This window comes from Trichinella spiralis (genome assembly GCF_000181795.1).
Source record: "Trichinella spiralis strain ISS 195 chromosome Unknown Scfld1085, whole genome shotgun sequence".
Classification (NCBI taxonomy): Eukaryota; Metazoa; Nematoda; class Enoplea; order Trichinellida; family Trichinellidae; genus Trichinella; species Trichinella spiralis.
This window is the reverse complement of record NW_003528024.1, coordinates 420651-436909: the sequence shown is the minus strand read 5'-3', so window position 1 is coordinate 436909 and position 16259 is coordinate 420651. Positions and strand designations below refer to the sequence as shown.

Here is a 16259-nt window from a genome sequence, read left to right as displayed (position 1 = left end):
TGCATTAAAGTTTAATTTATGTTAAAAGTTGAAATGGAAAAAGAAAAGCAAAGAAAATCAAAGTGCATTAATTTTACACTGAGGTGCAAGTTTTGCATTTGCCATCACTATGAATGGTGATCAGTGAGTAGAGTGCTTTGCAATAGTTCACTGTTGAAAATGTAGATCAAAATAATGCTAAAGCTTCATAATAAATAATTCAACCCAGTGGCAGACGAAATGGAGCACCGTTATCTGTGTTTTTAATTTGCATAAATTTTTAAATGAAATGAATTTAAATTTATCAATCTGATTAAAGTTCCAGAAAATAGCTAAATGGATAGAGATGATCAATTCCAGTTCATATGAGCTATAGATTTTGATTGACTTCAAAATTTATCTAGCTAAACAGAATGCTCAAAGAGTTATTTATGAGAGTAGTTGTTATGTAAACAGGAGCATTGATAACTGAAAATCATTGCGTCAGTAGAATATGATTCCCGATATTATTTGTGAAAATTTAATTATTTCTGTTCTTGTAGTTGTTCAATTTGAAAAAAAAATATATATAGACTATTTTCAAATTGATGAGCATGAATGATTAGTGATAATTATTGTAAAAGTTTAAAACATTACATTTAAAGGATGAACGCGGATGCATCCGGTGGAATCTTGTTGAACATTACAATTGATTGTAATCAAACAATTGTACAGTTAAATTGTATTGATGAAATAATTTTTATCGAACATCTAGCACTCGAGCAGCTTATTGCGAATAATCTGCAAATGAGTGTTATTTTTTATCACTTCAGAAGAAGAAGAAGAAGATCATTGCTATAAATTAGCCCAACACCGCAGCCTGGTATTTGCTAAAGATGAACAGATCAACTGGGCAAATAGTTGAAGCAAGAAAGCACACGGAAGTGATTTCCACTGATGCAATTTCTGCTCACGCACAGAATCAATATATTTTCAGGCATATTTTTCAGGTAAAAGGTACAATTAACAAAGCGATTCGTTCTACCAAAAAACAAATGTCAGTCAGCGTGCAAACAAATGACAGTTCAAAAGTCTAAAACTGACGCAATGATAGTAATAAAATCGATTACATTGTATTTAAGTTTTTTTAATAAAAATTTTAATTAAAACTGTGCTTCTCTCTCCCTCTATGGATTGGATTAAAATTTTCATTTCAAACGCGGATGATAAAGACAACAAAACCAAACCCATTCGAGCTGAGCTAATAATCATAATCAAAGTAAATAAGCAGATAAATCTTACACATATATATATATATATGTTTGAATAATTTCCATTAACAGCATGCATTAAAAGAACATGCAGAAAAAAGAAAAAAGCGTTTTTTTTCCTTTCTTGTTATTTAAATGAAAGGATATCCCCATTCGATGATTGTACGGGCGTAGCGGCGGACGAGATTATTTTCGGTGAAAATGAAAAGTGAAGTGGGACCTTTACCATCGCCACGTTTACCCGGGATTCGACGAGCTTGGCTTGACTTGTCGGCGGAACTGTCCAACGATTGCGAGTGGAGTTGAAGCTTTGTCCGTTCACTGGCCAACCTGGCAATGTCATCGATGCGTAAATTCATCCCGAATGGAAAAACAACGATGAAACATTAGCTGAATGGGTCAAATCGAACTTTGGAACCCGAAAGCATAAAAGCAGCATGTTTGTGTCCGGAGATGTTGTCAGCACAACAACAACAACAATAACAACAACAACAGCAACAAACAACGCAGCAACAACAGTGGAAAAGCTCAACCGATGTTCACTACCTCTTCCGGTTCGGTTCTCATGCTTCTTCTACAATAGTCCTACGTTTTGCGCTTTTTGTCTTTGTTGCTCACAGTTTATCCGTTAATGGATGGTTGAGAAAAGAAAACAAACCCACAGAAAACAATAAACAAATAAATAAACAAAAACCAATTTTTTCCAGTAGCTAATTGGGAAATACCGACCTCGAACAGAAATTTACTGTTTGCCTTGCCTTGTCGCCGCCGCCGCCGCCGCTGCTGCTGCTGCTATTGCTGCTATATGCTTTTCAATCTGATCTAACTGACTGACCATTGCTTTGCTTGACGACGAATGAACACAGAACGCTGCCAGCCGCAAGCCATTCTCGGTCGTTCACTATGCTACCTCATCAGTGAAGGAAAGGCGGCTTTGACGGCACTGCCCATCGATAGACCGACAAATCGGCATGCATTATTGATGAATGCCAAGCTGACCAGCCGGTCAGCTTCAGCTAATGAAGCATGAGGCCAGAATGCACTGCGCAAGTGATAGCCTACTGCTCAAGCGAATGCAAAAAGCTGCGCTTCCCCCGTCGCCCAACAGTAAAAATGCAGGCAGTAGACAAAAAAATGGCAACTGACATCCAGTGTTCGTTCGTTCATTCAAATCGCTATTTGATTTTTGAATAATGAATAATAGTTATTGTTATTATTTTAATTTCGCATAAATCGCAAAACTGCTTGTGCTTTTGTTTAACATGCCAAATTTTCAGCTTGAATTGATTAATATTGATCACTTTCGCCAGTGCCAAAGTGGTCAACTTAACCGGCTAGGCAGAGTGAATCGAAAGCTCGCCGCGAGCCGATAGGTCCATTTAGCTTCGCTTTGCCAACTAGACAATGATAATCAACGTTGCTGAAATTTCTGAAGCAGTTATTTTTTTTCTCTCTTGAACTACAAATTCAGTTCGATTCAAATAATTTGCCAGTTAACTTTCTGAACAAATAACACGATCGTTCCTTGATAAGGGAAAAAAGCCAGCTAGCTCTGCTTATTCACTTGCTTATTCGTCGAACGTTTTGTACTTCAATTTAAATTATTGCTTTCGTGACAGTGACGCGTACATGTCGACAACTTCCAACCTTCCAAGTTGAAGTGGAATCAAAATTATTAATAAGATGAATGTTTTTTTTCAAAGAGAACAAATTAATGAATAACAAACTTCTTCAATTTGTAATTTTCAACATATGCATCCCAACAAAGGGGTTATATATCTTCCAAACACCACTGTTAAAAGTATTAAATAAATAAATAAATTTTAAATTTTAAATTTTAGAAAAAAAACATACATTAAATAAATAATGCTGCTCGCTTTAAATCCAGTAAATTTTGTTCACATGTACACGACGCACATCAGTCAATGCTTTAATTGGCGTTATTGAAAATTGTGAAATGCTTCATTTGAATCCCCTTTCTGTTTTTATAACTTCTCTTAATGCAGAGACTTCAATTTTTTGGCTTCTATAATCTCTTTATCAGTTTTTTCCACTGTCACAGTCTTTCTAACAATCACTGTTTGCAATTATGAAATTCAATTTGAGAATAATTAACCTTTCATCTACTAGTTCAACTTGCTCATTTCTTCTGAGGCATTATATTCTGCAAGTTATATTACATTATATTACATAAAATAAATTCTAAGACAATGCATATATTCAAATTAAACCATTTCACCAATCATTGCGACAATATAAATTATTATTGAAATTCTTATTTAAAAAAATAGAACTACAAAACTATTCACAATCATAAGTCATTTAAATATGCTAGCATTTCGTTTACAATAAATTGTTCATTATTTCCTACTCAGCTTGACATTGATGCTTAAATTTTACATAAAACACTACTAATCGGTCAGTAATTTCATAAACTTCGTTTTGATCATTGAAGCAGTATTAATTAATTAAAGCTTTCATAAGCTTTAACTTCTTGTTTTTCTCATGATTTTTTAAAAAAGCACTATTGTGAAATGTGAAAGTTAAAAAAAGCGTCACATGTAATATATAATGAAACAGATGAATAAATTCTTCCAATTTCTGAATAAGATAAATCTGAATAGAAAAACCGATCTAGACACGAGACGTGCTTCGTTAAACGGAAGAACTGAAGCAGATGCGACACATTTATTATTGCTGCTTGTGCAGAAAGTAGTAATAAAATTATAATAAGGCTAAACTTGATTTGTAAAAAAATACCTCTTTATTTTTTGGTTTCTTGAAGAATTATTTCAAATGTGCATTGAAGAAGCGAACAGCAAACGCTTTATTACAGCAACATTTGCAGTTTAAACTTGAATTTGGTATTTAAAATTTTTTCCCTTTTTTACTAACTTGCTTGATTTGAATAACATTCGAAAGGATAACTCAAACGATATATTTCAATTGTCAGAAAGAAAAAATTAAATTGATGCTTTCAAATTTTACGCACAGTTTGCAATAGTATGCACTTTGGATCGTCAAATTGTAAAGTGAATATTAATACAACTGTTTAAAACGCATTTTTATGCTTATAAAACACAAAGTTTACTTACAATTCTTTTCGAAGATTCGTGTCAGTCATTAAATCAGTGTTTCAGGGAAAATATGCTAACATGGAAAAGTTCGCTTCACAAACAATTGCATGAAACAGTTTGAAATTGTTTCGACCAAACTGATAATGTTGAAGAAAAATAATGTAAAATTTTACTTTAACATTCAGCTCATCAAAATTACGCAATTACATTTATGCAAATAATTGATCAAAGATAGATCATAATCCATCTAGAAACGCATACTTAAAACAAATGCATATACTTATCAACACTGACGCCGCTTAATGATACTGCTCACCATCCAATGCTTGAAGCGGTGTGCTTTCTTTTTAAATTTATGAATATTTTCATAATTCCATCTCAACATAAAGAACAAATTTAAAAATCAATCTGCCAAAGCCAGTTCAACTGATGAGCTGTTATAGCGCTGTTGTTTGCAAAAAAACTGATTTCAACATACCAAAATTAATTAATATAAAAAGAATTCTTTTTTTTTCAAACCTTTTCAAAGAAATTTAAATTTTACAAAAAATTTTTTCCTGTAAATTAAACAATTAACATTTTTGATAAACTATTACCGTAAATTTAATACTCATCAACATCTACATCTACAATCGTTTAAAGTGCGCATTTTAAATTCAATGATGTAATTTTTAATTATAAAGCAGAATTATTTCATTGATTCAATAAATCAAAAAAAGGAAAAGAATTATTGAATGTCGGGAGAAATCTTGAAAAGTGGAGAAACAAAAAGTCTTTTTCTTTTTTTAAATATACGGCATCCACTGAAAATCAATAGTTTTAAATATTTTATTATTCCTTGGAAAAATTGATTAAAGAAATATAATCTTCTTTCATGAAAAATTTAAAACAAAAAAAAAACTCAATAAGATGTTCTTTTCATTGTAAAGTTGAAAGTGGTTGAACGTTCAATTACAGTTTAAACATTTATCCAATTATGTAACTTTTAACAAAAAAGTATTATTATTATTATTGTCATCTTTGATATATAAAATTTTAGCATTTGAAAGAGATATTTTCATATAATATATAGAGATGCATGAACTTTTTCAGTGTTTGCTTTCTTTGATTTTGCTTGCATTTAATTAAAATTTAATGCAAATTTTTCATTTATGAATATATTCATCCATAATAAATTGAACTGCGAACAGAACTGTGACTTTTTTTGTTAATAAATTTACTAAATGAATTCAACAAATCGATCAATTAACGCGCTCATCGCCTTCTTGCTGTTGAAAATTCAGGCAAGCGGAAACGTTGAAATTATTCACAAGCATTTCGAAGGGAAAAATTAAATAGTATAATTGTTACACTTCACAGAATACCAAAACACCGAATAAATTTTCGAGTAAAATGATTTTTTCACTCGCCATAACAGTTATGTGAATTGGAATAAAAATTTCACAGAGACTATTTCATGGAAAAAGAAAAAGCAACAAGTAAAGCAAACTTACAAAACTGCATTACTTATTTTGTGCTCAAAAATCAAAGAAATAAATTTCAGAATAATACAACTTTTATTATATTAAAATTTTTACGCAATGCTCCCAAGTAATTATCAACTGCAAGTCAACCTACTGCAGGGCGTATAAAATTTTGATCTGGTTTAATATTTTCACAATTTAGCTAAAGATATTTGAAATACACGAAGTTGCCTAAGATTTTTATTGTTTTTAAAATAAAATCAAGTACTAAACTAAACACCGATTTAGGTATCACTATAATTTTGGTTGAAAAAGCAGATGACATCTGCTCAATCATGTCATTCGACACACTCAAAAATGCAAACGTCTATCACGCACACTTGAAAGTAAGTAAATTTAAATGAATACAATATGGAATTGTATAAATAAACATGTTTCATCATTAATGACATCGCATTTTCTTATGAAAATTCACTCCTTTTCATGGAAAATTTATTTATTTATAAATCATATACTTCAAAATTGATAAAATCTCGCTAATATGATTCAACAAGAACAGAAAAAAGAACAAAAAAACAAAACATACATAAACTATATTGAACAGATTATTTATCATTATGATATTAAGCATTTAATCGAAGAAAAAAAATTTTTTAAGCAACACTACACGTAATGTTGGTTCATAGTTTAATACAATATTATAATTATCTTTTATTCATTTCATTCATGCAAAACAGCCATTCATAAAGCACAAATAAGAAACGTTGAGAAACGATGGAATGATTTGAAAAATGAAATGAATATTAAAAATAAAAATTCACTTTTAATTTAAATGCCAGTATACAACAAATTTTTGCAGTAAAAATTTCAATCTCCGTAAATATCAAGCAAATCCTATTTTCCCATAAAGAAAAAGCAGGTTCATTTTCGTTGATAATTTTTTAAACAATGATTTTCAAGCATTAGCAGTAAAAAGTGCGGAAAATGTCATCACTATACTACCGTATGACTTATTTTGCTTTTTCACAAAGTTTCATGATGTTTTTCATTAATTTAGGTAAAACGCTAGAAATGAAATCAATTTCAATTTTGAATCTTTCGGTCATCAGTTTTACAGGAAATGATAAATATGAAAAGTGCCTATTTTTACTATTGCATTGAATATAGACGTTGCAATTCTGAAATTAAAAATGCAGATTATTCCATATTCTATATTGGGATTAGTGCTGATTTCAAAATAAACACAACTGCTCATCTATCTATCGCTTTCTGCTTAGAGAAATGTTGAAAATAGTGAAAATGCACAGATGCTGTAAGAAAAGCAGACAGATACTAAATTTGAATGCAATCTCAATGCGCAAAGGAGAAAAATAAATTCAAGAAAAAAATGAAATGCTGCAAAATGAAGCCATTTCAAAATTCAAGGCTTTTTTTACTGTCTCAGTATTTACCTTTTATTGTACTGACTGCCTGCGCGACTGCTGTATCGCCTTCTCACGTGAGCTAGATGCGACGAAGCTCGGCTAAACGTTGGCATAGCGGAAAATGTTTCGCTTGGTGCTAAACGAATCCCAAAATCTTGATCTATATGATTTAAGCTTGTCGAGACCAACCTTTAATGACTTGCTGACATTGTTGGTTAAATTTGAAAAGTGCAACAACACTTACTGCAAGCGTATGAATTCAGCATCATGCTTGTCGACTTTGGCTACTTCATTCAGACATTCCATCAGTTGTTTACGAAAAATTTTCAACTGATCATCATTGAACTTGACATTGTTTGATAAAAAAGCTTTTATAATAAAGTAACCAGAGAATTACTTGCAGTTAGGTCGTCATTTTTACATTAAAAGTTCTCTTCGTAGCGCCCAATAATTACTCTCATCAACTAATATACTTTCAGTACAATGTATAAGTCAATAATATGTATTGCGTCACTCTGGCTCTAAATCTAAAAAGTCTCATTCCCATTCAGAGAATGCTCATCCAATGCCAGTGTGTTTGTGCTGATTTGCATCGATCTGTACTTAAATGTTAGAATACAATTCAATCTTCATAATGAAGCACACCACTTATTGATTTCATTCACGAGGGCAAGTGCTACATGAGATGGAGCTTATAAAGGACTCGCTTTAATGGCGACTGATACATCTATAAACTTGTTGCTATAATAATACATCGCTTTTTAGCAAACAATCAAAAAAAACTTATAACCAACAATACCCACTTTCTCTTCTTGATCGCACTTTTACAAACAAACAAAATTATAATTCACAATATTCATTAATACTTTAATATCGTATTACTTTCAGCAAAAGCATACTAAATATGCAAAAACAATAAGCACATTTCTTTTTTCTCTTCTCAAATTTACTTATGAATATTTTATCATTAATTCATCATTTTATCACAGTCTTGTATCTCGAACTCATGCAAATGTAGATTTCTTTTGCAAATTATAACTCGGTATTATTTAGAACATTTGTCACAGAAGATTTGAAAAATTCGTAAGAGAGTAAACAGAATAGCAGAGATGCTGCTTTTCAAGGGCGATGAGATAATGATTAATTTCGATTACCTTACCGAATTTTATCAATGATTTATTTACTTAATGATAAATGCCATTATTTACTACTGATGCATTTACAAGCTTTACCATTGAAGACTGTATTTTTAATTCAATGGCATATTATATTTCGATGTAATAATATAATTATTAATTAATTTAAATCTACATACATAATATTATGAATATTTGTCAAAAGTATTATTAGGCAATACAATATACGTCCACATAGAAGCAAACAACATTTCAGATTAGCTCAAAATGTGACATGCATACTCTACACTTTTTTATAATTTTTAAAAACTGGAAATTTTATGCAAACTTTACTACTGCTTATGAAAATCTGCTTTCCATAGTTTACATTAATCATTGACTGCTTTCTACTTACATACACACAAGCATGCAAACTTTGTACTTTATTCCCTCATTCTGCTCTACACATTTTACATGTTGCTACTTTAGTTTCTTCAATTTATTATTGCTTTATTATATTTCATGCCTGAAAGCTATAGATTCGTGCAAAATTTTGCATAAGCTATAATTTCCTGAATTGGATAATGCTAACGATTATTCATTTGATTAGTAAAGCAAAATTATCATCATCAGTGATAGATAGCATTTTACAACTTTCTCTGATTGCAGCAATGAGTAACTTTTCAACATTCTTCAAATCTTTTTCAAGTATACACATAAGATTTTTTTGCATTCTTAGCATAATAAAAGAATAAAAATATAATTCGTATTTAGTTTTGTTGTACTTTATGAGCCATTCTGTATCGTCACTGCCATCAAATAAACTCTGGAATGAGAGTTCAGCATGCCTTTTAAACTGCACCTTATCCTATATGAAGATGTGGTTGGAAGTTATGCAACATGATGCAGTTGAAAAATTAGAAGCAGTTGATGCTGAACACATTTGCAGGTTCTTTTTATATGCTTTACACATTTTTAATAACTAACAATTTCCAGTGCTCAATGAATATTAAGCGAAATATTTTGCATTTTCAAAATTACTCAAACTGAGATGAATTTGATCTATTTGTTTGTTTTTGAAACAGAAATTCAGTTTCAAATTATTTCTTAGAAAATTTCTAAAATATTCTGCATGCGTTAAAGTGTGCAATTCTCCGAATTCACCTTTCCTGAAGTTTGAAGATTTTGAAAAAAACTGCAAAGACGTAAACAATGGTAAGACAATTTTGATAAAATTATTATTAATATCTAATAAAAATATTTTAAAAACCTTTTTTAACCTGATGAATTAATTAATTCAAGGCATTCTTACAAATTTAACCTGCATAAGAAAAAACTCTGCTAATGTGAGAAGAAAGTGTATGAAAGAAGAGAACAATTTGCTCAAAGCTGTAGACAAAACTCTCCTACAAGCAACAAAAGCACTATGGGTATCAAACGTTGCTGACAAAGGCCCATTTTGCAAGTATGATACACGTTATTATAAAAGTTCAATTTTTTATAGCACATCTTTTATTATTTTAAAAATTTGTCTAAAATTTTCCATAATTAATTTTACTTCATCTGTGAACATAAAAAATACATTTTCTCAAAGAAAATTAACTGCCAGTACTGTGATTAAATTAGTGGCAAATTTTCAGTTAAGTAGCCGAAATAAAAAAATAATCACAATAATGCATAAATATATAAAGAAAAAACTGATCGTCAGTTGATTGCTAGATGATTTCAGTGCCGCAATGATTCAAGTCAACTGCAGCTTTACTAATTTGCGTAACGAATGCCCCGACCAAGAAATTTACATTCTTCTTCAACTAATTCAAAGTCAGTTGAAAAGTACGGTCAACAAAAATTGCAAAGAATGTGAAAAATTGGACCAATTTATCAAAGAGCTAATTTACACCATTCAACCAGAAGCAGAGAATTCAGATAGTGATAATTCAAAAGCGAAGCCAAATATGAGAAGCATTTATGCAAATGAAACGCTTGAAGGCGAATCAGATTTATCCATTTCAAACAGATCATCCACAGATCAGAAACATTCAGAAAAACTTAATTCAAATTCATCTTCAACATTATCAACATCCACTTCCGTTTTTCTAATCGTTTTAACATATTTGATGAAAAGACTTTTTTAAAAAAAGAAAACCCTTTATTTTTATACCGATATTTATTTTACCAATGCAATATGCCGAGTGAAATTCACTTGAATTATGCTTGAAATTGTAGTAAAATTTGTAAAGATTATCTGTTTATATTTGTTTTACATCAAGTTTTGAACCACTGTTTGTATGAAGAAATTCAATACTGAAAAAACAATTGAAAATATAAAATGCATAAGTTTGCGATGGAAATTGACCATTGAAAATTTTCACTCAAAAATTGTCGCGGCAATTATTAATATTAATGTTCTTTTTCAAGGAAGAAAGATAAAAAGGAAAATCAAAAAGACCTCGATAACAACATTTAACAGTGTGTAAATGCATTTTTCAAAAACAATCAAATGCCGTTGATTACTGATTAAAGAATATTATTTTTCTGCTCATTACCGACTGCACGTAAATATAACAACCCAACAAGCACAAAAGAAATGAAGAAATAATAAATTTCACTTACCTTCAACTTTAACTTTAGCTTTGGATGTGAGATAAATTGAGGCAGGTGTACGAATGTCAAATGCAGCCATCATGCTCAATTGTATTGCCCAAGAAACTATTGTGCATATTTCATCAAAACTGATAATATGCAACATTTGCATGACGCAACGACGAAAATTTTTCAAAGACTGTGGCATTTCAAAATCACGATGAATAAACAATCAAAACAACATTTCATTCATTTACAAATCTAAAAAACACTATTTATAATACTTATTTTTGTATAAATAAATTCAATTTAATTTTAAAAAAATTACTAAAAAAGAATTATTCTCTGCTTTTTCAATCACCATCACAGCTATTGTCTTCTTAGTTCTTTTTTCAAATATGGCCATTCAAAACTGGTAATTTAAAATGTGTAACATGATGAGCAAAATGAAAAAATTCAATCTTCATTTACAGTACACTGACTGATATACTGTAGTGAAATTATTGACCTTGATTTTGATTTTTAAAAGTAGTTGTAAAAGATTTTAGCCTAAAATTACACATATTCATATGGATATGATTGAATGTAATATAAATTTAGTGGAAAAAATGACATTTACAGAACGCGAGATTAACGTTGATTGAAAAATGAATTATTCACATAGACAAGCAGCAATTGTTCGACAAAACAATGCTGCTTGAGTCACCAAATTTATTCAGATGTGAATGTAACATGTCTTTTGTTTTCATCATTTTCCAAATGTTGCACAATAGTATGCAACAAAATCTTTTTAGATAACGTCGTAAAACTGTGAAGCGAGAAGAAAATTCCCACTTTTCAATGACAATGAACAATGAATGATCAATCAAAGTTGAACACTGATCAATAAATAATATGCAGAGCCGAAATTGCGAAAAATCGTTGGATTCTAATTTTCCTCTTTCAAAGCTATTTGAGACAAAAAATCGACAACCAAGTGGTTCAGTTGGTGCAGTCACGACTGCTGCTGCTGACCATATGCTAACAACGCTAACGTTTATATGTATGTCATAAAACGTGAATAGAGGAAATTGTCGATTTACTTCCTTTTTACTTCGTTCCGCAATCGAGCGTTTTCTTGACATCTGACATTGCCCGCTATATCTGGAAAAACTTCCTTGTCAACAGTGTACAACTTTGTCCACTGAAACAGTGCTTTATTTTCTCATCGAATCACATTCACTGATAAAAGCAAAACAAATCGACTTTTTAACTTTAATTTTATTCTCTCGTCACTAAAAAAATTAACAATATTCACATTTTAATTCATAATTTTATTAATATATGTAATTCTTTCCTCGAAACGCATGCGCTTTCATGTCAATACTACTACACAGGATACTGGAGATAATGATGAGTATTTTCTTCAAATATTAAATTTAAATACGTTTTGCCTTTTTCTTTAGTTAACGTACGAAAAAGCAAACATGAGAGAGATATAAAGATAGAAAAAGAGACCAATACTCTCTCATCTGGCAGCATTCTAATTAATGTTGGGTCGATTAGGCCATGATGATTGGCCAGCAACCTCGCCTTCATTATTAACAGCGTTCGTTGAATTGTTCTTGTTGTTATTCTTCAACATTGTCCAGTCAAACGTGTAGTCAAATTGATGATTCAGCGTACGGAATAAAATTCGAAACAGCTGACGCATATAAACATAATCAGGAGCTTCCTCAAATCGTAGGTTGCGACAATAATGCAAGTACATTGCAAATTCGGCTGGATATCCCTAGAATTTTACCCCAATGACAACCAATATAAGAAATACAACAACAACAACAACAACAATTAACAACTGCAAATTGTGTACTGTACACCACTGATATCTAAACAGCGCGTGTCAGCAACGTACAGGCGCGAAATGATACCACCAGGTCAGTGTAACGTTTAATGATACTGTACAGCAATTACCTTGCAAAGCACTTCAACTGGACAAGAAATTTTCTTTTCACTTATCTTTTCATATTTCTGACGCTTGTTCGCCGCCTAAACTTATGAATTATCAAAAAAAAACGCGTCATAACTACTAATGCAATTTCCACTTGATTTACCTTCAAACCTTGCCAGGGCAACTTTCCCAAATTGAAGTACATCAACACATAGCCCATTGATTCCAAATCGTCGCGTCGACTCTGCTCGATTCCCATATGAGCGTTGATTGAAGCGTAACGAGCAGTACCCGTCAAATTTTTGTCGTCACGGTATGGAATATGGTGACGGGTGCGATTATCACGGTACTTTTTCGCAAGACCGTAATCAATGAGGAACAGCTGAAATTTTTTTCAAAATTATAATAATTTACTCAACAAATGATCTGACATCTTTTACCCGGTTACAATGGCGTCCAATTCCCATCAAAAAATTATCAGGCTTGATGTCGCGATGAATAAAATTTTTTACGTGCAAAAATTCAATGCGACCAATCATCTAAACAATAGAATTATTTATTATATGAACGAATCAAAACAATCGAAGCTTCTTTTGTTGTTACTTGATCTGCCAACATGAGTACTGTCTTCATGGTGAATCTTCGAGAACAAAAGTTGAACAAATCCTCCAAACTGGGCCCTAATAAATCCATCACAAGAATGTTGCTGTTCATTTCCACGCCAAACCATCTAACAATAAATCAAATTTTAAAATGCATTCAATTCGAAATTCAGCATCACACTAAAATCAACAGTACTTTATATGAGGAATTCCAATACCGCCTTGCAAAAATCGGTAAACTTTGCTCTCGTATAACAGTTGCGGATGGCGAGTTTTGCACGATTCGATTTTCACAGCCACTTCCTGTTTGACACATTTTCAGTAAAAAACACGAAAAAAGACAACGCAAATTATAAATACCTCGCCATTGCATTTGTGGATTGCAAGGAAAATATCGCCGAAAGAACCACTGCCAATTTTTCGAATCAGACGATATTTATTGCCGACGATACAATCCTTGCCCTCTCCACCACTAGCCATAAGGCCTTCCCAAAAGCTAACAGGACGGCTATCTGGGTTAGGGTCCGCCGTTTTGAATCCGTAATTTAAAAACTAAAAAAGAAAATATTATCCTAAAACGCTTTGAAGAAGAGCAAAAATAAAACATTTATAAAAGATCTAAGATGCAAGTCGTAAGTGGGCATGTATAAAAGCACAACACATTCTGAGAAATGTGCACGAGTTGTTTAAAATCAAATACAACCAACCAATTGAACATTCCAATAAGATCTCAAAATATAAAAATTACAACACCTAAGACTGAAATAGTAAGCAAACCTATCACCATGAATAACAACGCAGAACAAGGACTGCGATGACGTTATAAAAATGCGCAGGTTTCAATAACCTTTTATAACAATGTAATAAATTTTCAATAATTTATTTTGAAAAAAATAAAAATAAAAATACTTTAATAATTTAAAAATAATAAATAATGCAAAAATTATTTTATAACTAATCTTTTTATCAAAATAAGATTATTTTATTCTACAGTATGACAATTACAAAATACTATCATATAAGTAAGTAATGTGAAGTTTAAATGAACTTAAAACCGCAGTATATTGACTGATAATAAATATGAAAAAATTATTTTTTAATTTAAATAGATATTAAAACTTGAAACTTTATTTCATAGAATAAAATAATAATGAAAACTTTTACATTGTTTTAATCATTAATAGTGGTCAAAAGTTGCATTTCTTTGCAAATGTTCATCTATTGTTATGCAGTTTCACAAATTTATGGTTCTTTTTATGATAAAGTGTAAATATTTATATTAAATATAAGAAACAATTAGATACAAGTCATTTTCAAACTACGAACTGAAATATGCTTTCGTGATATGAACAGTCAGCTTTCTGTTTGCAGAATTTTTACTTGTTGTCATTGTGTAACAAAATCGATTTTATTTTTTTCCTTTTTAATTTCTTTTTGATTTTTTAATTACTGAGGATGCTTTTTGTCGCGAGCATTTATTGAAACAGCCAATTTTGTGAAATAAAATCAATCAAATCTTAAGTCTAGTTATTAGTGCAGATTTTGGAAATAATTTTCAATTTATTTTCACCATTATAAAACTTCAGAATTAAAATAATTATAATTTGTATGTCTGGTCAATAACTGTTTTTTTTTTAACTTACAAGCATCAATTTGTAGAGAAGAATGGTTCCTTACTTCAAAAACAAAAAGCAAAATTTGATAAATATTTCATCAAATTAATCAGAAACTGAGTCAGTTAGTACACAGTAAAAAATACAAAGATGGTTAATGACAACTCAGTTCAACTATATTATGGATTTACAACAGTATAGTGTATTTAATGTTAAATGAATTGAAGGAAAGAAAGACGGAAATTACTTTCAAATGGATTTTCGTAAAGATAAATTTATCTTCATAAAATTGGTAATTTGTGAAAAAGAAATGCTTGCTAATAATTTTTCTTTGACCCAGCTTTTGCGATAGATCTTCATAATTTAAAAAAATGTTATTTTGCTCCCGTGCTCCATTTCCACGCATCAGTGATTTTGTCCTTCGTCTGAATGTACACTAGTTTGAAACAGCAGCTTTCAGCAAAGAACTCTTTGATTGGAATAAAACATTGTAATTTGCCTATAATAAGCTGATAAGCTGTCAAGTGATAAGCTAAATCTACCTGTATGCTTGTTCTTTCTCAATCAGTTATACACAGTATGGCAAAATGTTTTTCAATCAAAGCTTTAAAAAATTTTTTAAATAACAAATAAAATGTTTTTAAATTTCACACTGACAATATTATTATTATTAGATATATATCTATTTCCAGTTCTATCAGACAGTTAAGTAATAAATGTAAAATTAATCTGCATTCAATAGAATTCTCTTTTCACTACTTTTAAAGTTTTTGAATTTTAATAAAAAATCAATAATGATCGTGCCAAGTAAATTCATATTTCACATATTAAAATTATTCAATTAATGGTACAGCTGCAATGGCAAACATAACTTTTTTTCATATAAATCACAACACTGATTAGCTTATTGAATTAAATAATTATAAGTGAACTTTACAAAAATAAGGCAGTATCTATTTGGGTCAGACCTGAAATAATGATAAATATAAAATTGCATGAACATTGTTCCTCAGAAGAACATATTTCTTCAAAAATGAATGAAAATAAATCATTCATTGCCATTTGATTCATTTGAAATTTCACTAATTGTTATGATTTTGCGCAATGCACTGAATTGTATTAAAGAAAACGTACGATGTTGTCATTTAAAAAAAAGAAAAATATTAAATTCGTGAAGGAAATTTTTTCGTAGAATACAATTAAACAATGAAAGTGAAATCAAA

General features: G+C 30.5%; 4 protein-coding genes across 4 annotated transcripts; 3 read left to right on the top strand and 1 right to left on the bottom strand.

The window, feature by feature from the left end:
- The first annotated feature begins 315 nt into the window (after positions 1-315).
- On the top strand, positions 316-1055 carry Tsp_10910 (hypothetical protein). Its single transcript, XM_003370253.1, has 4 exons — positions 316-338; positions 624-771; positions 825-902; positions 969-1055. Exons 1-4 carry the CDS (start codon positions 316-318, stop codon positions 1053-1055), a joined length of 336 nt encoding a protein of 111 aa, XP_003370301.1.
- A 375-nt stretch (positions 1056-1430) lies between these two features.
- Positions 1431-1861, top strand: Tsp_10909 (hypothetical protein). The gene is made up of 2 exons (XM_003370252.1): positions 1431-1530; positions 1620-1861. Exons 1-2 carry the CDS (start codon positions 1431-1433, stop codon positions 1859-1861), a joined length of 342 nt encoding a protein of 113 aa, XP_003370300.1.
- A 7325-nt stretch (positions 1862-9186) lies between these two features.
- Positions 9187-10738, top strand: Tsp_10908 (hypothetical protein). Its single transcript, XM_003370251.1, has 5 exons — positions 9187-9257; positions 9420-9523; positions 9611-9773; positions 10038-10398; positions 10727-10738. Exons 1-5 carry the CDS (start codon positions 9187-9189, stop codon positions 10736-10738), a joined length of 711 nt encoding a protein of 236 aa, XP_003370299.1.
- Positions 10739-12413: 1675 nt separating this feature from the next.
- On the bottom strand, positions 12414-13982 carry Tsp_10907 (casein kinase I isoform alpha). The gene is made up of 7 exons (XM_003370250.1): positions 13784-13982; positions 13620-13726; positions 13425-13551; positions 13262-13360; positions 12985-13203; positions 12845-12919; positions 12414-12662 (listed from the first exon to the last, which is right to left on the bottom strand). The coding sequence occupies exons 1-7, from the start codon at positions 13901-13903 to the stop codon at positions 12414-12416; spliced, it is 996 nt and encodes a 331-aa protein (XP_003370298.1). The 5' UTR covers positions 13904-13982.
- Positions 13983-16259: the final 2277 nt, after the last annotated feature.